This window comes from Schistocerca piceifrons, chromosome 2 (assembly GCF_021461385.2).
Source record: "Schistocerca piceifrons isolate TAMUIC-IGC-003096 chromosome 2, iqSchPice1.1, whole genome shotgun sequence".
NCBI lineage: Eukaryota > Metazoa > Arthropoda > Insecta > Orthoptera > Acrididae > Schistocerca > Schistocerca piceifrons.
The window spans coordinates 1021537190-1021559875 of NC_060139.1; the positions used below are offsets into that span (position 1 = coordinate 1021537190).

The 22686-nt window shown below is 40.0% G+C and overlaps 1 protein-coding gene across 1 annotated transcript in view; it reads right to left on the bottom strand.

Moving 5' to 3' along the window:
• Window positions 1-22686, bottom strand: part of LOC124776084 — a 55018-nt gene that overhangs the window by 21694 nt on the left and 10638 nt on the right. The window contains exons 9-10 of the mRNA XM_047250926.1: window positions 21319-21710; window positions 135-273 (exon numbers count right to left, since the gene is read on the bottom strand). Of these exons, the coding sequence (XP_047106882.1) occupies window positions 135-273; window positions 21319-21710 (531 nt within the window). The remainder of the gene's footprint in view (window positions 1-134; window positions 274-21318; window positions 21711-22686) is intronic.

Below are 22686 nucleotides of genomic sequence, written 5' to 3' on the forward strand. Positions count from 1 at the left end.
GGAAAGTCCCCTAAACATCGTATATTAACTCGTGAAGTGCAGATGAAAGTCTAGAGACATCTGACTCGGAAAGTAAGAAACATGCGGTTTCGTCAGAAAGCAGATCCGAGTGTTGTGAAGCTACGTGTACTCACCGATGACGTGCGGCTCCGGGTTGATGGTCGCCGAGGCGACGGCGGCAAGGGCGCAGAGCGCGACCAGCGTCAGTGAGGGCCTCATGTCGCACGCTGGTAGAGTGGCCGGGTGTTCCGGCCGACCAGGCAGCGAGCGCCACTTTTATAAGGCCGCCGCCTTCGCCCCTCCGGCGCCGCTCAAGCACACACGTGCCAACGCTACACGGAGATAACTCACCAAGGCCTAGCCTAGGACGGTCCTGCTTTTTTTTTCCTTTCTGGAGTGCTGGGGTTGAAGCCAAAGATGTTTCGGTAATAAGGTCATAACCGAACAAGGATTGTGTCATTAATGCATTCGAAGCGCAGTGCCGGGCATGCATTTTGACTTTGCTACAGCTGCCTCTTTACTCCGTAATTTTTATATCATCTCTAAAAAAAATAATAATTTCGCTCGCAGTACGCTACAGTATTCTTTTTCACTCTCCTTGGGACGACAAGTATTGTGCGAGGTGTTTATTATCGATTACCGTGTGCTCCTTTCCATGAGATTTAACTACACAGCAAACAGTTGAACGTTTACCGTTCATCAGTGTCACTTCACTGTTCTCGGAACATTGTGGTTGCTGGACAAAACGCTGCGTCCTCTTGCCTTAAATTTTTTCCATCAGTGTGTCTCGTCCTACCAATCCAATAGGGAAATCCTGGGGACTACACTGCGTCAGCTTTCACTAGAGTGCAGACCACTCAGGTAAGTGAATGTAGCATCTGTCATAGATAGAAAGAGCAAATAACGTAAGTCTTATGAGCGGCAGTGTTGATACGGTTCCTTGTTGTGTGTTGTGGAAGTGACACACACAGAAATGGTCAGAATTCCGTGCATGAAAAGAACGTTTGCTTTAATAAGAAGCAAACTTTTGTTAGTTCACATACCCTGAAACTCACGCCCACTCTACCTCAAAGCTGAAGATAGTTTAACTGTAAATATTCCACAGTTACGTTTAATTAAAAATGTGTGCTTCGTATTTTAGATCGAATGGTCCGATTCCTCAAGATTCTATAGGGTACACTGTCTCATTCCTATAAAGACCAAGTAACAAAAAAGAACTTTACCATGTTCCCGAAAATTTCTATTGTTTATATAATTGACATATTATTCAGTAGATGGACTTTGGTGTTTCATTATGGTCAAGGGACATTATGTAATCTGTGTTGGCACTAATGGTTACCCTTGAGGCACAGCGACCGAAATTTGGCTACTGGGATATCATCATGGCGACCGTCCAATTGAAAGAAGAATAAAAAGGCCCAAGCTGACTTATGATTTGCCGAATTTATGTCCATTATTCAGGACCCAGGAAGTTTTGACAAAAGCACAGTACGAAGCGCAAACGACCGATATGAAAATTCCATGTTGTCACACGTTTACAGAAAATGTTTGGATCGGAAATGGTAACCTGAAGTAAGTGGAAACTAGATTCGACACGCACGCATCCTAACTTCACTCCAATTCGTATTCAAAAAACGAACATCGACAATATAATAATTAAAGGGTTGCGTTTGCACCTATGCATGATTCCACTACACCCATAAATGAAGGAGAAGTACTGCCCGAACGAGAGGAATTATCAAATGCAGCGCTGCATACAATTATAATACTAATGACCGTCTCCATCAACACGGTTTTCCATGGAATACATAAATCGGCAAAGGTCACATTTTTGGAGTTCGGACTAATCATATGATTGTTCTGTGACACGATCAAAGTGCATGTATGGTGCCATTTAAGTTACGCAAACCCAACAGGACTCTTTGATTTTTGAGTAAAAGCGCTCTCACAAGGCTCTACTATTTCTGCAGGCTACGACTGTTTGATTTTTGATAACTTGACGAAGAATACTATCTTAAGAAATTAAATGTGCTTTACGCACGTTATACGTGATGCTTAATTCGGAAGAGAACTTGTATATAAGAGGTTGCAGTATAAATACTTATCGTTATTTTCAATAGAACAGAAAAGCTTCGAAATTAGCCACCAAAAGCAATGTGACCAGTTGCAGAGTTAGTTATTTATTGCGCAGAACATACGTCTAAATCCGCCGTGAGATTCTGTGTAAGTTTCACAGTCAGTTAAACGATGTAGATGCATGTAGTTCTTGCCAGTGTTTAGATAATTTATTACTTTTAATCAGGAGCTACATCATACAGGTAATTCACTGTTTACAAGCAGGAGTTACATCACAGTAGTTACTCTTCAGAAAGGCGCACAGTGCAAATGTTCACAACGTTGTTACCGAACATTTCCAATAAACGGTGAAATTAATATTAAATATCTTCTCACCAGGCCACGTGTGCCCCATTGTAATCACCATAAACGTGACTCTAAAACTCGAGTTAAACTCTAGACCTTGTTTCTACGTCTGCTTTAGATGTTCGTGATTTAAAGGATCTTAATGAAGTACTTAACTGCCTGTTATTTCACAAATAATGGCCTAACTCTTAACGCATTTATCCGACTATGAGACAAGACAGTCAATATTTTCATGAAAAAATGTTCGTGGTTGCCTACGAAACCATGATTGTACCGAGGAGTGCCAAGTAAATGCCCGCCGACATGTAATCGTGGTTGTTTCGAGTACGCTGCAGAGGGTTCACTGCGAAGCCCTTACACGTCCTCGATACGGCCCCTATCTCTCCCCATGCAATTTCCATATTTTTAGACCCTTGGAGAAAGACCTTCGTAGCCGTCGATTTGCTTCAGCCGAGGATATGCACTCCTGGGTGCAATCATGGTTCCGTAGATTTCCATGGAAACATTGACGGTGTTTTCTCACAGTGGGATAAATGTGTTAACAATCATAGAGACTACTGCTGGAATAATAAACAATTTACTTACATTTTTCCAGCTGTCTATTTTTGGTTTCACAGCCCCTTACAGTACTAACGCTCTCTGCGCAGCGACAGAAAGTAGCAGGCACATCTTAATCAGCCATCGACAAAATTTTATTTCAGCGCACACTGGCAGTTGTTCGGCGAGTTAATTTTTAGACTGAAGATGACGCTATTGGCTGACAGCGCTTGTCTAGAGTTTCTGTCACTGCGTTCCTTACCTTAAAACTTCTCAACATTTACAATGCGACACTCCGAAGTTACGTTTATTTCACATCATTCAGCACATTCGAGCGAAGTCTTTTCTGACAGTAGAGTACGAATCTGCAAATATTACCACTTTTCCAACAGATTGGTCTTCATCCTTCAAATTTTCCTTTCAGCGGAAACAAATATTCCGTGATGTTGGAGGTTGTGCTGCATCCCACAATGAGTCTTCGAGCTAATTTGTAGTAAAGTCCCTACTCCTGCGTAACGTTCTTGTACATCCAAGTCACAACGAGCGATAAAAATTCCAGGTGGATGGAAAAATGATGTAAAAACTTCATACCAATGTTCATTCTTTCTAACAAAATTACCGATACTTGTAGTTATCGCAGCTCAAAGGCGCGCAGTTGGTCTCTGGTGCAACATACGACATAAAATTCTCTGTTTTCATAGACATTACTGAAAGTGAATGTGTTGGAGATACTGATCTAATTTCCGTGAAGATTCTCAGTTTACAAGAGAAACACGTGAGCACAAATTCTCAGAATTATATTCACTTCAAAAACTGTGGTGTGAGCCATTCGCGTGCAGAACTACGCGTCTTCGTACACATCGGAATGTTCAGGCGTTCAAGGACTTAGACATAAACTTTAGTAACAAGAATAAAAGAAAAATGGATATAAAAGGACCAAAAATACACAGATATTTCAGTGTCGTGAGTTGTTGCTATACTTCACTCTGCCTTAAGTAATTACGCTAACTATTCTACTGATCTGATAGTGGAACAGACCAGTAAGCACAGCTGACTAAAGCCCCTTATTCTCAATCATTATCACTTTTGCATTCAAGAAATCGAATACCATAGTTTCGAAATGTGATTAGTGTGACGCTTAATACTGGACTGCTTGAATGTAGAAGTTGAAAGAGAAAATTGTGGCTTTAGCAAGATGTTAATATTGTTCTGTTCCACTTCGCTGTAACCACTTCACTGAACTTCCACACCTGCATTTTGAATACTGAATAGATGTGCGACGCTATCAGGTCCGTAGAAATAATTTGTTGTTCAGATAACGTCATTATTTTAAGCAGAGAGAAGTAGAGCAATAAGCCACGACATTGAAATATGTGTTTCTTTTGTCCTGTTGTAATGCCATATCTTTTCTTCATGTTATAAGAGTTACTCTCTTTGAGCAGGAGAAGGATATCATTCAGATGTCTCTCGCGGTAAGACGCTCAGATTTGTACGCGTGTGATTCACATCGGTGTATTTTTGGGGTGAATGTTTTATGCTTTGAGCACATTGTTGTGCGGTTCTGAGCGTTCGGGGTTACAAACTTCCCTTTAAAGTTGTAAATTTTTGCTATATAAATAAAGAGATAATCTAATAGAAATGTTCTCCAAACAGAAATAATCAAACAAATGATTTAAGATATATTTGGTTCAGTGTCGGCAACCATCAATTTCAAATGTTAAAAAGATCGCTTGTTGCGAGGGCACTATACGGAAAAAAACAAGTCAGGTTGTACATATATAGATATCAAGGCAATCTTTTCTTTTTTTTTTACAATTTTTTATCTTTATGGTACGTAAAGTTCAGAACGCAGATATCAATCCGGCGAAGCATTTCGACGAAACTCTCAAAAATTCTCAAGAAAATCGATTTCGAAATTTTCCGACTATCTTTACTGCAGTACATCACGGCCCATTTCGTTGAAGGGCGAAGTGGCTGTTTGTCAGAAAGCTTGCCTGCAACGTGGGCGATTCAGGTTCGAGTCCTAACTGATGTAAGTTTTTTTTAACAATGGTGCATATTCTACTAGCATTTCCGTGAAGTGTAAAATGTGTAAAGATGAAAAAGAAATAGGTAGCCCTTTTGTAAAGACGAAAAAGAAATCGGAAGCCCTTGAGGTGCCGTGTCTGGTTCGAGCCTCATTTCGTTCATTATTTTTTTCGTACTTTCCGTTCAGTTCTATTACCTACGTAACGTGAATATACAGTTCATCAAATATATGACAATCAACACATATATATTTGTCATTTTCATCAAAAATGGACGTCTTCCTATTTCTATTCACATATCACACACAAAATATGAATTCTTAATTACCGTTCTTTTATGTAAGCGTTTGTTTAATAGAGGTTGTATGAATAAGAAAACATTAAAATTATTTTTTTCGTACTTAGGTACTTTGCTCTTCTCGGAAAGGTTCGTAGAACACGCACATTTGTTTACAAATTTGCACTCGGCACGAATCGAAGCTCGGCCACAAACGGTGCAGGCGAGCACACTACCACGGAGTGGTGAGGCCCGTTGACAACTGAAGGAAAGACACGTCGAAAATTTCAACCCTATTTTCTCGAGAATTTTCTGAATTCTACCGAACCGCTCGGAAGACTGATATTTGAGTTTTGAAATTTAAAAAATCCTATTGCCGTGCGGTCTCGTTGTACGTTGCGCGGATGAACCAACATTCCACGTCGTTTAGTATAGAGTATCCTTGAGCTCTTGCGACACTTGTCTGTACGAGTGTAGAACGGGAGAGTAACGCCGCGGTGAGGGCAAGAGAACCTGACGATGGCGAGCGACCGCCGTGTCATCCTGTGCCATAAGTAGTCGTCCGGATGCGCAATTGAGAAGCATGCGGTCAGTAAACTGCTCTGCTTGCCGTTGTCAGTTTCGCAGGCTTTGGAACCGCCACTTGTTGTTCAGGTGGCTCCTCAGTTGGCCCCACGAGGCTGAGTGCTTCGTATTCCACTCTTCCCAGCAAGCAAAAATCCCTGGCAGTACCGAGAACTGAAACCGGGTCAATATGACTGTCGCTCGCTGACCTCTCAACAAGTATCTTTCTCAAAATTACATACGTCCTAAATCTATGGTTTAAATGTGACCATTTGGAGAAGATTTGTTTCATGTTACTGTCGGTCATATATACTTCTTCCAAGTTCATCATCGTGATGGATAACAAGCTACAAAATACGAGATTAGCGGGTCACATATAGTAGGAGGACTATTTGCATCTATTTTGGGTTTACATATGAATCACGAATTTATAACTGTTGTTTTACTCTACTCAGCACCTAAATTTGTAAAGTGCACCTCAGCTTACCAACGTATAACAGATCCGAATCTTGAGTAAAAAACAGTGATCAGCTGTTCAGTCGCCTGGGTGGTATAAAACTGTTCACAGCGTTAAAGCTGATTACAGTTTTCACTGGAATGAATACACTCACTAGCATAGTTTTTATAGATTGGCGACGTAATTTATATTACGATATGATAACATGGTTTTATTATCTGACGGTAATGACTTTATATTTCTCCTAACATCATGCTAAGAATACTTTTATGAACCTGATGATGATCACACGACTGACAGTAGTCGTGTAAATAATGTATTTTACCAGCAGCTCAGCATCACATTTTTCAAATATATAAGTGCTGTGGGGCACCACCTGAAAATATATAACGGATCTAGTGCTTAGAAGTTACAATCCGCTAAATATTTTCAAGGTCCCTCGTCATAAAAACAATCGGTACTCTCACCAGGTAAGACTATTTAAACGTACCCTGCAGAATCATGTTAGTAACATTCTTGAAAAAAGGCTACCTTAATATTGTTTTTTCTCAAATTAGCTGTTTGATGCGTAACTTTGTTCAGACAATCAATACTTCATATGTACTCTTCGTGGTGTAACACTCGTACACTCATCTACACATAGGTAATAGTTTTAAGTGCATAATAAGAAGACCGATATTCTTGGGAGGGAAACCAGGAAAGAACTTTGTTTGCTGCCTGAGAAATAGATTAGAGTTTACAGGACTGAATATATTTTTACTATTATTTGAATCCGGTAATAATTCTGATGTGTGTCCTCTAAAAGGAAGTAGTTTCTAAGAGAGAAATGGCAATTAAATTATAGTTTCATTACGGCGAATGTAAAATAAGTTTGTAACTATGAATAGAGAATATTTCCCCTGTTTCTATTCGTCTACCTGATTTTGGAAAAGTACATAAGTAATATGATGTGGTTGCAATTCAAGCGCAGTACATGTTATGGAATCTTGTACTTGCCAGCCGTATGGGAAAATGTGCTTAATGCGCGGGACCATCTCAGCACACATTTTGTAACAGCGAAACATTCACAGACTTCAAAAGTACACCTTACACTCCATATAGAACTTGTTCGGTATCATTTTCCATTCTACCACTGTTGTGATGTTGTTTAGTTGAAATGTTTTCACACATGTATATATATACATATACACAAGTATACTTATACAGGGCGACGAGTTTTGGTAACATGTGTTTTTTACCGATTCAAAAACTTCACACAAAACATTGAGAATTTCTTTGTTTCACTAACGGTTATCTTACTCAAAAGCAAATCCGACATGATCACCCGTATCTAAATGGTGGATCGGAGAGGATTTTAAGGCACACTTTTGTCATTCAAAGTCGGCCGTCGTGTTGTAATATTACCATTTCGTTTATGACTGTCACTGCAGCGACTGGATCTCTTCCTGGAAAATACTGTACAACTATGGATGGTTATTATAACGAAGGAGAGAGAATCTGTTAGCATTGCACAATTTTATGTGTTTTCTTTGTATGCAGAAAAGATTTTCTGAAAAATTTCAAACAAGATGTTGTTCTCATCTGCACCTACATCATACTCCGCAAGCCACCTAATGGTGTGTGGCGGAGGGTACTTTCGGTACCTCTATCTGATCCCTCCAACCCTGTTCCACTCGCAACTAGCGCGTGGGTAGAATGATTGTCGGTAAGCCTCTGTAATGGCTCTAATTTCTCGAATTGTCTCCTCCTAGAAATACTCGAGAGGTATATGGGGGAAGTAATGTTCGGCCGACTCCTCGTGAAAAGTGGTGTCCCGAAATTTCAATAGTAAATCTCTCCCTGATTGTTAACAAGATAGCCGGCCTGAGTGGACGAGCGGTTCTAGGCGCTACAGTCTGGAACCGCGCGACCGCTACGGTCGCAGGTTCGAATCCTGCCTCGAGCATGGATGTGTGTGATGTCCTTAGGTTAGTTAGGTTTAAGTAGTTCTAAGTTCTAGGGGCCTGATGACCACAGTAGTAAAGTCCCATAGTGCTCAGAGCCAGTTTTTTGTTAACAAGATAAATTCCTAAGTTGGTTGTAGGCATCAAAAAATCGACAGGATGAACCAAAACACTACCAACAAAGTTGCAGAGATTGTTCTGGGATATATTCTGAACATTTTGGCGGTGTGTTAGAGAGTGATAATGTAACTGTAATGTATTCGGTGTATTAATGCAGTCACCCTCGTTTACGTGAAAATATCTTCGCAACAGTGAAGAGCATAATTCCAATTGCAAGTTGCCTATGTAACCGCTTCCAAGACAGACCGAAATTACTTTTCAATACTCTCTCTAAGTTAATTATTGACCGAATTTAAAAAATTTAAAATGTTGTCATAACCTATACATGAAGAGATTGCGACGTCCCGTTGGCTGGTTATCATGATATTGAATAGCGATGTAAAATTTGCTCGGAATCTGTTATTAAATTGGTCACCTTGTGATTTCTTCACAGTCCTCAATATCTCTCGGTCGGACTTCGTTTTTCGAAGTACTGCAGTTATTGCGGGAAGTTGAGAATACCATATACTCGAAATCAATACGATGCTTCTCAGCAACAAAACGGGTCGTGCATTGTACTCTCTTACAGAATGACCATTCGTAACAAAAATTTCATAACAAAATTTTTCTCGTTATTCGGAACGTCCGAAATGCCTTACACTGTCAGTTCAACGTAACAAATATCAATAAAATATCAAGATAACAGTTTTTCTCTTGCCCCGTGACATTCATTGAATTTATCTATAATTCTATACTTACGGTACACCCGTTTTGTAAGGACGTCATTAGGTGCAAAACATTTTTAAATCTACTAAACTGTTTTTAGCATTTGACGTTGCTTCTCTACAGTGTAACGCAAGTTGTACACTATTTCTGTATTTTTACTTTACTCACACATATAAACATGGTCTTTCGTCTCCTTTTACAAAAACTAAAATATTGTGAATTAATATTTGGCAGTTACATATACACTTGATTATGGACTAATATAAGGACCGAACCCGGTCGCATGAACTCCATAATGTTCTAAAAAAAAGCAATTGGAGGAGCTTCTCATTAATAAAACGACATCTCGGTATCGACAGTATCATCCAGGATTTGAAAAAGTGATAAACTAAAATAGTCTTAGCGACACTCGGCTGTAGCAACTCCGCAAGGGCGTTTGCGGTAGATTGCGTATGCGGGGTAAGATTGGGGATAAACCGACCGATTTAAACGCATACCGGTGTTTTAGTTCCGAATAATCGCTATTTTTCCGGATTTGTTTGCTCTACGCTATATCAATTTTTTTATTTATACTAATAACAGAGCAAAAAAAACCGAAATGTCATTTAGTCGTAGTACCAATAATAACATATTTCATTTTCATATAAACCTTTTTCAAAAACGAGTAATTTTTATTTGTAAAATTTCTTTGGCTTTGAAATATTGAATTTCTACAGAACATTGGGAAAGTGGTCAGTGATGTTTTATTAGCAATGCAGGCAGAAACACAACAAACACATGGTTTAAGAACTGGTACGGCATTGCTGGGATAATTATACACCTGATCCCTGTGTGGTGGCGTGTTAGATAGTACGTGTGTACATGCAATGTGTAAGACTTGTCCCATCTGGACTACAGGCTAGTTTGTAGCTGTCATTGTCAGGTATCAGTTGTATTACGGAATGATAGTATCATCCCTAGTCTCGAAGTACTTTGTGAATTACGGTATCAATGAAGTACAATTTTCCATTTCGTTTAACAGATAACAAACGGACGGAACCACAACGAACTTGTGACATCTTATGAGTAGAAAACTTAAAATTTAAGTACCCATTAATAGTTTACGACAAAAATAGAAATCAGGTGACCTACTGCCTTTATCAGCTTGTAGCCCTTATAAATGGACAAATTAAGACGGAAAGCAGTGTTCTTCAACCTCAGTTTTCACCCTTTAGCACTGACTGTTCGTAACGCTGAAGATAGTGGTATGATTACCGGTTACAAAAATATCTTTGAACAGAGTTTTAAAAAATTTGAATCAGTAGGAGAATACTGCTGATTATTTGCGGTATTCAATGACTTGCCACTTTTCGAGAAAAGACGCGAACTGTGGCCAGACTAGATTTTGTTTTACCTGTCAATTTAATTTAATATTTTGAGTCTGTGTGTGTTGAAACTAAGAGAGTCGAAGTTCTTCAATCTCCGTTCGATTTCTACGTTTATTACAAGAAATAATAGGAAGGAAAAACCGATAATCGGTTATTTCAGAAGCCGTCATTTTGAGCGATTTCAAGGGTCAGTTTAAACTGGTTTTGAAAAAACCCACATAACCGGATAACCAGTTGCGTCAGCATTAACCACCTCCCTAGAGCGGAAGCACTGAGGCAAGCAAGTTGCCTACAGTTCCTCACAGCTCACAGTGTCGCTTGCCCAGAGAAACTATGATGTCCGCGATACAGCGAGGTCACTGACATTTGGTGCGCACGGCGGCCTAGGCCTCGTGTTCCCCGACTGGTCGCAGCTTCACAGCTCGAGGCAGAGGCGCGGATTCCCGCGGTGAAACCCGCAAGGGAAGACAGCTTCCAGGAGCAGTGCCTGCAAGTGGAAGCGGACGTCAACATTATGCCCGACAAGCCAAGGTGACTGAGGAACTGCCACGTCCCGATCTCAGACATTAGCCCTCCAGGATACGACACTGGCAGCGATTGGAAGTAAGCTCGGAAGTGGCCTACTGGCTGGAAGGTGCTAAGTCCACAGCAGCAGACTCATAGCCAACTGTAGCCGTGCAGCTAGAGAATACCAAGTGTCATGGTAGCAGCTGGTAGATTCATGTCGACTCGAAGATCGCCACAGCCCTCCTTCGAAACTTGCGGGTGCTGGACTGCACTCAACTGGCCCAAAATTGTGTGTGGGGGGGGGGGGGGGGGGCGGTGACATTAACATGAACCTCGTGCGTACTTGTATTGATAAGGCATCGGTTCCCGTCACGTGAGCTCCAGCAGAGCCTAAATTCGGACGTGAAGCAGTCGGGTTTCTAATGCTACAGTGGTTCTTCCTTCCTGATGGGTCGATGATATTACAGGATGACAATTATTGAACTATATAAAATAAAATCGTCATAACTTCTGAACGGTTTGTGTAGGACGTTCATACTACAAGATTGGCCCCGGGGAATGATAGGAATTAGTATGCGAATGCAAGCATGATTTAGCGACGAAGACCGCTTTCATTTGGATGGGTTCGTCGCTCAACGTGTAACGTCTACGCTCGGGTGTACGTTAACTCTTTAAAACCTGTACTATGATAAGTTGACGGGCTTCACCTTTTAAGAAAGGATTTTAGTACATATGTCGACCGCGTGTACCTGAATGGAAGCAAAATCGGACTTATACCCAGTCAGTAACACAATGATACGTCAAGCAAGTATAAAGTGCAACTTCACGTTAGGACGGACAAGAAACATACCCTGCAGATGTTACCAATTGTTAATAATACGGTCGCCAGCCTAATTAGGCATTAAGTGAGTTTTTCCTTGTACAAGTGGATGTACGTATAAGCATGACAACACGTAGTAATACTGCATTATATGTTAAATTTTAGAACCAGAAAAATCTACTGAACTAATACTTTCATTTTCTGTACTAATTCGGACAAGCTATAAATACACAACATTACACTACAATGATTACTACAAACTGCGTTCTGTCTATTGATCTGACTGAAATCGGGCATAGGTTACCCTAGAAATAGCACTTTTGAAACACACAAACAATGTCTATTTTAATAAGGGTAAAACACTGATAAATTTAGGTTTTATGTTGACTTTAACTTTGCAGGTCAAATCAGTTCAGTACACTCCAGAATTTAAATGAATAGAAAAGAAAGGAGTGGAGGAGGGGGGGGGGGGGGGTTGGGGGGAACCCTGAAACTGTTATGATCACTGTGTTGCAACTATTAACTATTGGAAACATTAATCACTCAAGATTTACAAAATATGAGTTACTACTCTTTTTGTCTTATTACTTCCTCATTTAACTACCATTATTTTTGTCTCAAATTAATTAAGCTTCATTACTGAACCAGTTCCAAAATTAACTTCCAACTTTGTCAGACCTTTGTTCTTTGTTTATATTTTCATTAACAATAAAGCTCCTTAAAATTCATTCTAGCATAAAAAGGTCTGCAGGAAATTCTTATTAACATAAACTTTAAATCTTCATTTCGGGGCACTCGGATTGCACAACATGTGGAAAGGACCCTGTCTAGGTTAGTGATAAGGATAATTAATTGATAGGACAATTCTGGTAAAAGTTAAGTTGTTATTGAACAGTCAGGAACAAAATTAACACTGGTCCACACGAATACAATTCTAAAGATTCAACCTATTCGTGTCGATGCGGCGGTTAGCGGGCGGCGAGATGGCGAGGCGCACAGCACACATACAATCACAGCTATGGCTCTTGCTGTATCGGCACTTTGCTTCTTCTTAGCGTCGCAATCCTTTTCAATTCAGTGCCTATAAAATATAGCCATACTGTATTGTCGTCGGAAACGGCACATCCGAGGCTCAATGAAACCACTTTTTCCAGGATAGCCTCCTCGACCCGGAACGTGTTCCTCAGACCGATGCCCAACTTCGACTGTATTACTGAGCCCGTTATGCCGTGCCGCGCTCGTGTGCATTTTCCCGCGCTCGCTTGCCATTCACCTTTTACCGCTCCCCTCCAGACAGGGTATTCACCAAAGGTTTTACATTCCACATATCCTAATACATTGCCTACGTATGGACCAGGCGCACAATTACAATTTTTAAACTTGTTACAATAGATTCAACATAAGTTACACTTCAATTCTGTTACAGCATTGCTTGAAATTTGACATAAATATTAATATTCACCTCCAAAGTTGCTTACAGTTTCTTTAACATAATGACGCGAAAAGAAAAAGAAATGAAATCAAAACATTGCTTACACTAATTTATCGAAAATCAGAAGAAAAAATTATTATATGTACAGTTGTTGTTACAAACGGTTCACTGATTGGTGTACAGTGTCGAGTCACCGAGTAATCGGTGCGATATTCCTTGATGGTATGGTGACCATCGAACGGTACGTGAAGATTTTGGAAGATGATTTCATACTCATTGTCTAAAGTCACCCTGATATCGAAAAGACGTGGTTCATGCCAAACAGAGCTTGACGCTATCGAAGCAGGACAGTGTTTGATGGCCTGGAGGAGCACTTTGGGCACCGCATTCTGGCTCTGGGTACCCAGAGGCCACTGGCATAGGCTTCGACTGGCCGCTGTGTTATTCGGATCTGAGCACATGCGACTCCTTTTTGGGGGCTATATTGAAGACAAGGTGTACAGCAATAACACCAAAACCATTGCTGGGCTGGAAACAGCCATTCAAGAGGTCATCGACGACATCGATGTTTCGACACTTCAGCGGGTCATGCAGAATTTCGCTATTCGTCTGCGCCACGTCATCGCCAAGGATGGCCGGCATATCGAATGTCTCATAATCTAAATCCGAATGTATGTAGTGACATTTACATGTTGAATAAAGTGTGTGGACGCCTTAGTTTGTAACTATTTTACGTTTTTTCATATAGTTCAAAAACTGTCACCCTGTACGACTCTGATCTCTCTGCTGGCCCGACAGTGTGGTAACTACTATCTTGCAGCATGCTGCACGTGAATAGGTCTGCAACTTGTTTTATAATAGTTGTAGGTCCTTCACAAGACGCATTAAGCAGTTTCTTTATTTCGTGATGGTGACTAGTTTCTGACAATTATGTCCATTTTCAAACCATCCGTAACCGTAAGTCTGACAGTACAGGCGAAAGCCTATGTACAAAGTTGCCTCTCCAGCGACGATCAAAGCGGCACTATGGCCGACTCAACAAGAGTGTACTGAACCGTAGTGATTTCACCTGCAGCGTAATTGGTTTATCGTTCATGACAGACGACCGTACCACTGGCGACAGTTTCCCCTAGCTGGAACAGTGTTACCCCAAGATCCACCGTGCGTCGCCGGAGACCAGTTTTATCCTGACGACTAAACAGAAAACCTAACCCTAGGACTGCACAGTACCATTCACCAATATGAAGCATAACGTCCTCTTTCACTCGGAATCCTTCCACCTTACCCCGAATACGCAGCCATGCTGACCCCAGCGGCTCTAAACACTACTGTTTACACCACATAACTTTTAACCTTGAGCGTTCAACGGCCTCTCATCTAAGAGGTTATGATTTACCACTGACACTCTCTCCAACAAAAATCTATGCTTCCTACCACTCGCAACACCCACTAAGCAACATTTCTACTCTGCACACGTTCTCGCAGCCTTAATATTTACTGGGAACACCATCTGGCCTACTTGAAATTCCCGTTAGTGATTAACGGTTGACTGTTTCGCCCCTGCCCATTCCGCCTTCTATTTCTATAGTCCCGTTCCCTAACGCACCACGCTTACCAAATTGTAGTTATCGACACTACCTCTGGATCTTTACCGAATGTTCGTATCTATAATATTTTACAGGAGCAGGGAAAATACGTCTTTATTGCTGAGACGTCTATCTCCTCTACTTCCGTAGCTATACTGTAGTTAACGGCAAAAGGCTTTGTGGTTTCGTACCCATAGTTGTCTTGTCATATCGTGTGGCAGACCTCTTAGAAAAGCATCCAATGCTCCATGTCCGGCTTTTGGAGAATGATTTTGTTAGATACATAATTCTCCGTTATGTAACACGTACTTGCACAGATTTAGCCGATTCTATCGACAAAACTTCCAACCATCCCTTTCTGCCTCTGTAACACCCCTCTCCACCCCGTAAATAAACCCACACACCCACCCACACACACACACACACACACATATATATATATATATATATATATATATATATATATATATATATATATATATATATATATATATATATGGCGTTTTATTAGAACAAAAAAAAAACGAAGTATTGCTAGACGCGTGAAAGATCTCTTGCGCGCGTCGTTTGGTGATGATTGTGTGCTGAGCCGCCACTTTCGTCATGCTTGGCCTCCCAGGTCCCCAGACCTCAGTCCGTGCGATTATTGTCTTTGGGGTTACCTGACGTCGCAAGTGTATCGTGATCGACCGACATCTCTAGGGATTCTGAAAGACGACATCCGACGCCAGTGCCACACGGTAACTCCGGACATGCTTTACAGTGCTGTTCACAACGTTATTCCTCGACTACAGATATTGTTGAGGAATGGAGGTGGACATATTGAGCATTTCCTGTAAAGAACATCATTTTTACTTTGTCGTACTTTGTTATGCTAATTATTGCTATTCTGATCAGATGAAGCGCCATCTGTCGGACGTTTTTTGAACTTTTGTATTTTTTTGGTTCTAATAAAACCCCATGTCATTCCAAGCATATGCACCAATTTTCACCTCTCTATCTACATTATTCCGTGGTTTATTAAGTTTTCAAATTGATACTACCTTTTTGATCACCCGGTATATATATATATATATATATATATATATATATATATATATATATATATATATGTGTGTGTGTGTGTGAGTGTCGTGTAAAACTCGTACACGTCTTCGTATGTATAGTGTTCAATAAAGGAGATGGACGTCTTGGAACGTTATTGGTGTCTTTACTAGACGTACCCTTACGTTTTATGAGTATGTTACTACTGTTCGGATGATATGCGACAGCGTTCAGTTCAAAACCGACAGCACACACAAAAATCCACATGTACTGAACAACATAAGCCCACAGACAGATTCAACAAGTAAAAAAACAATCTATAAACGGGCCAAATAAATTCCTCGACGTTATTTCTTCGAAATTTTAGACAGAAATTCGTACAGTCAAAAGACTGGCTGCTTGGAAGTGCAGCTGGAGAAAGGAAATGCGAAGAAAACAGGAACCGATTGGACTGAAGAATGTAGAAGGGTTAACGAAGAAAAAATGAGTGCTATATCGTAAGTTAGAAAGCCGATTTATGAAGCTTTGCATCACTGAAAAATGTCTAGTCGAATCTAACCGTAAAATGTATACTAACGTATCTGTAGATAATGTCAACAAATATTACTTTCCTAATGAACTGATAACTAAATGTTCTTTTATGGCGAAGGAGCCTACAATGACAGATATTAATGAGAGTAGTAAGATGTTAAACTTATGATTAATTCTTGGGGTCTGTTACCAAATTTATTTGATCTCTTGTTACATTCATATACAGAATTATGGCGTTTAAGTAGCTGTTAATACAAATTGTCTATTATTTACACTTTTCATTCGCTATCCTTATATTGATTTGAGATATGATCTTTGATTCACCGTATCTGTGAGAGTACTTAATTTTCTCGTAATTTATTAGTTTAGTATAACTACGTTTAACCACCGTAGCAGTAGGCTGGTGTTGTTAAGTAATTCCGTATGGTCCGTAACGATACAGACTGTCATTTGTTATCATTCGTAGCTATGTGGTATCGTTACCTTGTGTTGCAGCAATGCTTGAAACCCTTCGCTCCCTTAGCTTGTGTTGACCAGGTTATACTGCTGCTACTTCTGTATCTCAGCCTCCCTCGTTACTACTGATAAGACTTCGTGCCGCGTTACGTAACACAGTTATTATTGATGCCCTTAGGCGCCGAATTAACTTAAACCAAATGACTTCTCTGGAAGTTATAAATAAATTCAGACTAGCAAATGAAGTTGCTTGTCCAGTCACATTTGACCGCAATGACCGCTATATAATTGTTACAGCGTGATCATCTGTTATCTTAAAATGGGCGCAAAATAATTAAATGTACTGTTCATCACAAGAGCATTGCTTAGTAATTTGATACTCCTCACCAAAACTCATTAAGAAGATGTCAACACAACGAAATTATCTTCCTCCATTTTGATGCCCATACTGTAACGTATTTCTACGCAAATCTCAGTGGGAAAGACATTATTTATTTGACGTCAGATAGCATTTGTTCCACTTTTCTGCATCATTTGTAATAACAGCTAGCTCTTGTATCCTTGAAAACCACCTTTCAATGTATCCACTATTCATTCCATTCAATATGAGAATCGATCTTGTGACAAATTCCTCTCCTCCATTTTTGCCTTAGTAAATCAATTTGTCTCGGCATATAATTTTGCAGTAAACATTACATACAATATTTCATTTATAAGTCAACATACATGCATTGACAGTATGCATGAGTATTTAAAGAATTTTGTGCTACTTGGGTCCACGTATACACAAGAAATAAAGGTAGGCACTATGGTAACGAAAAATCGCTAACAACATTGTTTAGTAGAACTTTTTATTATTTTACGACCTGCTGACTTGCTTTACGTCGTGTTTTCAAACATTGGTGTCACTTGAGGGTGGTATTTTATATCTATTAGCACTTGCTCTACGGTGGGCTACATTGGTTTGATTGCTGGAAAGGTATACCGACTGATGACCTTAGACGTTAAGTCGCATAGTGCTTAGAGCCATTTGAACGATATGAACAGGTGTAATGCTTGCGTTTGTCATGTTTTCGGCTACATTGCACATACAGTGGACCTGGCACTTCCGTTGCATACTGCAGTTGGCAGTTTGTTATCGAAGTTTGTAACTAACCTTGTGACAGTGTAAGGTAGAAAATGAGAATCGCTCGATGTTATAATATTGATTCTCTCAAATATTTGGCTAGTTTTTTGAATATGTCACGATATCTGATCTTGTGGTTATGTCGAGACCTAATCGCAGAGATTAAATTGCTATAGGGGAAACGAGAAACAGTGGAAAATTATAATCTTGATTCGTCGTGGTCATTTTCATCATGGATTGTGTACCCAGTTACCAACTACAACACACAACAAAAAAGCCAGGTACACCATAAGTGCACTTTTACATTCAGTTAAATTATCCTTCATGAGTCTTACTACTATTGAACTGACTGAATAGAAAGTTTGACCAGGTTATGAAACTTGAGACATGTCCACATTACGTGGGACACTATTAACATTGTAAAGCATCCTAGGTCTCTTTTATATGAATGAGGAATGATCATGATGAAGTGGAATGTAAATAATAATTTGCAAGATTTTACGTCAATGCACATAATTTGGGGATACACACACTACTTCAGTAAAACTCTTCTGTGTGTGATTGCGTCATTTGTGATAAAATTACCGAAGTTCTGCCTGCTATTGCAAGCAGCCTTCATCAGCGTACAACAACCAGCAAACGATATGTAATTTTGTCATAAATGACGAGGTCACACACTCAGAAGAATTTTATTGATAACTGAAGAAACTTTCACAAGCAAATATCGCTAAAGAAGCATTTTATTGGATAGCCGGTTTCGACAGAGCTGTGCTGTCATCATTGGAACTTAACGATAACGGCATAGCTCTGTCGAAACCGATCAGCCAATAAAATGCCATTTTCAGAGATCTTGGCTGGTGAAGTATCCTTCACTTATCTTACATTGCAGATCACTCCCAGATTGACCATGTCATGGTTATATATCGAATTTTATTGAAATCGACTCCGTCTACGAAATCCTACGTTCTTATTCGCAGATTATGTTTGTTGGTTACCTGAAATTCTTATATGTTCAGGACCTAAACAACCAATGAAAGGCTGCACTGGAACGTCACATAAAAGAAGGCAGGACAGTCATGGGGACCGAACACAGCCTTTCAATACTAACGTTTTGTCACATTACACACAAAATTTTGAATTCGCTATATTTTTCAAGCCATGTAGGGCCATAGAGACTCATCATTCTACAGCTGTCTGAATAATACAAAAATGTTGAAACTCTATATGTAGAGGAGGCAATTTAAGTAAGAATTTACTTGTTAATATATTGACTGTTGACCATGTATTTCAAATGTCACTGTTTTCAAGACGAACTTAACATGTAATTTCCAGCACATATTGTAATTGAGATTGGGACGCTTTGCAAGTTGCACGGAAAGGAAATAATTTCGTTATCGTCCTTTGAAAGCATATGTGTCTCAGAAATCGGTTGACACGGTTAAAAGAAAATAATACTTTGTGTATATCGCCAAGTGGCGGAGATAATGTTATGGACGAGACTGAGATTTTTAAAAACATATTGAAACTGTTCCTACTTGGTAATGATACCTATTTCAGAATTTTTCGGCTATGTTATATTGTTACAATTTTAATTTTTCACTACTGCATGTAAGTACTAACGAAGACATAATTATGATATCATCGTGGAAAGATTTAAGGAACTAATTTTTTTTCGCTTCGACAGTAGCTCCTATCTGGAACATTTTTCTCGAAGATTCGTAAAACGCTCTAAAATCTTATTAACCTCAGATTCTTGGATTGTTGGTGCTGGATGTGGCGTGAGGGCAATGACATCCTCTAAGAGCCTTTAATATAGACCGTTCTAAAGGGGAAATTGAAGCTAAATGGGCTGTGTATAGTGATTTTTTGTTGTTGTTGTGGCAGCAGAAACTGGTTTTCCGGTACGTTTGCAGAACCTATGCTTGAAATTTCTTTAGCTGGGATGCTGAAGCCAACTACTCGTATTTACGTCGCTCTACATCGTGCACTGTCGCGACGTATAAAGTGGTACTTAATTGAAAACTATCTTGGGGGTCGCATCGGTGGCGACCGTCGAGTTCAGCTTATCCCTGGTCACTAGACTGCTGAGTGGGATGCTAGTCAGGATCCGATGTGTAAAACCAAAAACTTGAAACAAGGAAATAATTTCTTGTCGTGCGCACGTTGTGTAGAAAGCAATCACGTTTAGGAAGACAGAGGATGCCTGGACGATCTCAGAATATACTGAAGTTCTCGATGGAAATTTTCTACTTGTGTTGATTGGAAAATCACAAAAAATATGTAGCAATTAACGATGTTCTGAGCTCATATCACCAGTGCCGTCCCCACTCCTTTTAGTTATAGCAATTTCAGTTGTTGTTTGTTGTTGTAGTGTTCAGTCCCAAGACTGGTTTGATGCAACTCTCCATGCTACCGTATCCTGTGCAGGCCTCCTTATCTCAAAATAACCGCTGCAACTTACAACCTTCTGAATCAGTTTACTGTATTTATCTCTCGGTCTCCGTCTACGATTTTACCCCTGCTACAAGCACACATACTTCCCTCCAGTACCAAACTGGTTATCTTTTGATTCAGAATATGTCCTGCCAATCTCCCCTTCTTACAAACAACAATATCACGGAAATGGTGAAAAATAAGAGACACCATTCTAAACTCTGTATACACGTGTTGATATTAACTTGGTATCGACAAGTACTTTTTGAAAGAAAAAGAAAGTGGAAAAACAGCGGAATATCAGGTCTTACATGGGTGGACATTGGTTGTAACTGACTCCGCCGACAAAATAAGTGAACAAATCCTTAACCCACTTATCCCGCAAGCTGGGGTTTTAGAGTGAGCTAAGTGTTGCTACCTAGAGGATAAAAATAATGTCTTTCTTTGGACGCCCATCTTTGTGATTGGTGGTCTGCGGGACTTTGGCCGTTCACTTAAACAATAAAATGAAATACCTACAGACGTCGTTCTGATGGTATTGCATTATATTGCAACCAGTTTCATTGACTCAATACACCATCTTCAGACATTGTCTGGTGCTGAGTTGATGAACATCAATCGTATACACGATCCCACCAGTGGCCAATATCTATGAACAGGGTTCCGTAGAACAGTGTGAAAGCGATGTTGTGTCTGCAGCCATCAACCAGCAACTGACTAGAGAAACATTAAAACCAGAACGTCCGAACTACCACACCATTTCTGACGAAATCGATATAGAGACGTCGTAACACAATAATTAAGAAGGAAATAGTGGTGATGAGGATAACGAAATAATAGCCAAAGGTAATAGAAGAGCGTATAAAATGTGTTTATTTGATTACTACCTAAGTCACAGAAAATGAACACTTGGGCAGTAGGCGTTTTAAATCAGCAGACAATACTGTACAGCTTCAGGCAGCGGCGACTTCTTCGGCGTTCCTGTGAATGACGACTGTCTCGCCGAAGTACGAATTGGACACGCCGAAGTCCAGCTCGTTGATGGGCCTGTCGAACGGGAAGAGGGAGATCTTGGCGCCGACGTCGTCGGTGTACGGGTTGATCCTGCTGATTGTCTTGTGCGTGAACGGGGTGATGATGACGTAGGTGGAGAGCGGCAGGCCGCTGCGGGTTCCCCTCGGCACCGCCAGGCGCTCGATGTCGCCGTACTTGTGGACGAAGTCGTCGATGAAGGGCTGCTTTCCGCCGGCGATGGCCGCCTCCGTAGCCTCGTACAGCTTCCTGTAGCTCAGCGGCAGCTGACCGTAGTAGTTGAAGTCCTTGGAGTTCCTCACCAGCTCATTCTCTCCCTTTTTCACTGCAAGAAGGACGGAAGTAATGAGGGGTAGTAGAAATGAAATTAGTGATAAACTCGGCATCAAAAATGGGGCCCGCGAAAAAGACAAAGTTTGCTTGTGAACTTTTCTTCCGTTATCAATAAAATTCTTCTGAGTTTGTGACCTCGTCATTTTATGACAAAAATACAGATCGTTCGCTGGCTGTTGTACACTGACGAAGGCTGCTTGCAATAGGAGGCAGAACTTCGGTAATTTTATCACAAATGACGCAGTCACACACAGAAGAATTTTACTGAAGTTGTCTGTGTATCTCCAAATTATGTGCATTGACGTAAAATCATGGAAATCATTATTTACATTCCACTTCATAATAACCATCCCTCATTCTTATAAAGGAGACCTTGGGTGCTTTACAATATTAACAGTGTCCCACGTAACGTGTACGTGTCTCACATTTCATAAGCACCCGTTCTGAGCAAGGAGCATATAAAATGGAGGCTATCACATGCAAAGAACATAACCGTGACCAAACGAAGTTTACTATCATCAAACGCCGGTCTTAGACCTAGCAATACCCAAGCAATCACAAAACATAAAGAAACAAATTTCCTTCATTGTTGATAACTTTTATTATCAACATAAACTGTACTCCGAGGGTAGGGGTATCACAAAAAATAAAAAAAAACTCAAATTTAGTTGACTTTTGTTCACTATATATATATATATATATATATATATATATATATATATATATATAATATCAGAAACCTTCATGCGTATATACATATGACCCATCTCTTGTATATACACAAGATGATTCACGAAGATATACAAGTATTTGAATATTTTATTCTAAAGTAAAACTAAAGAACATAATTTCATATAAACATAGGTCCGCAAATGATTGGTTATCGCAGTTAAGGCTGATAAAAGATTTTGCCTACAATGTAGAAACTTCGCTAATATGAAGCCATAGCAAAACTGTACGAGGTTAAA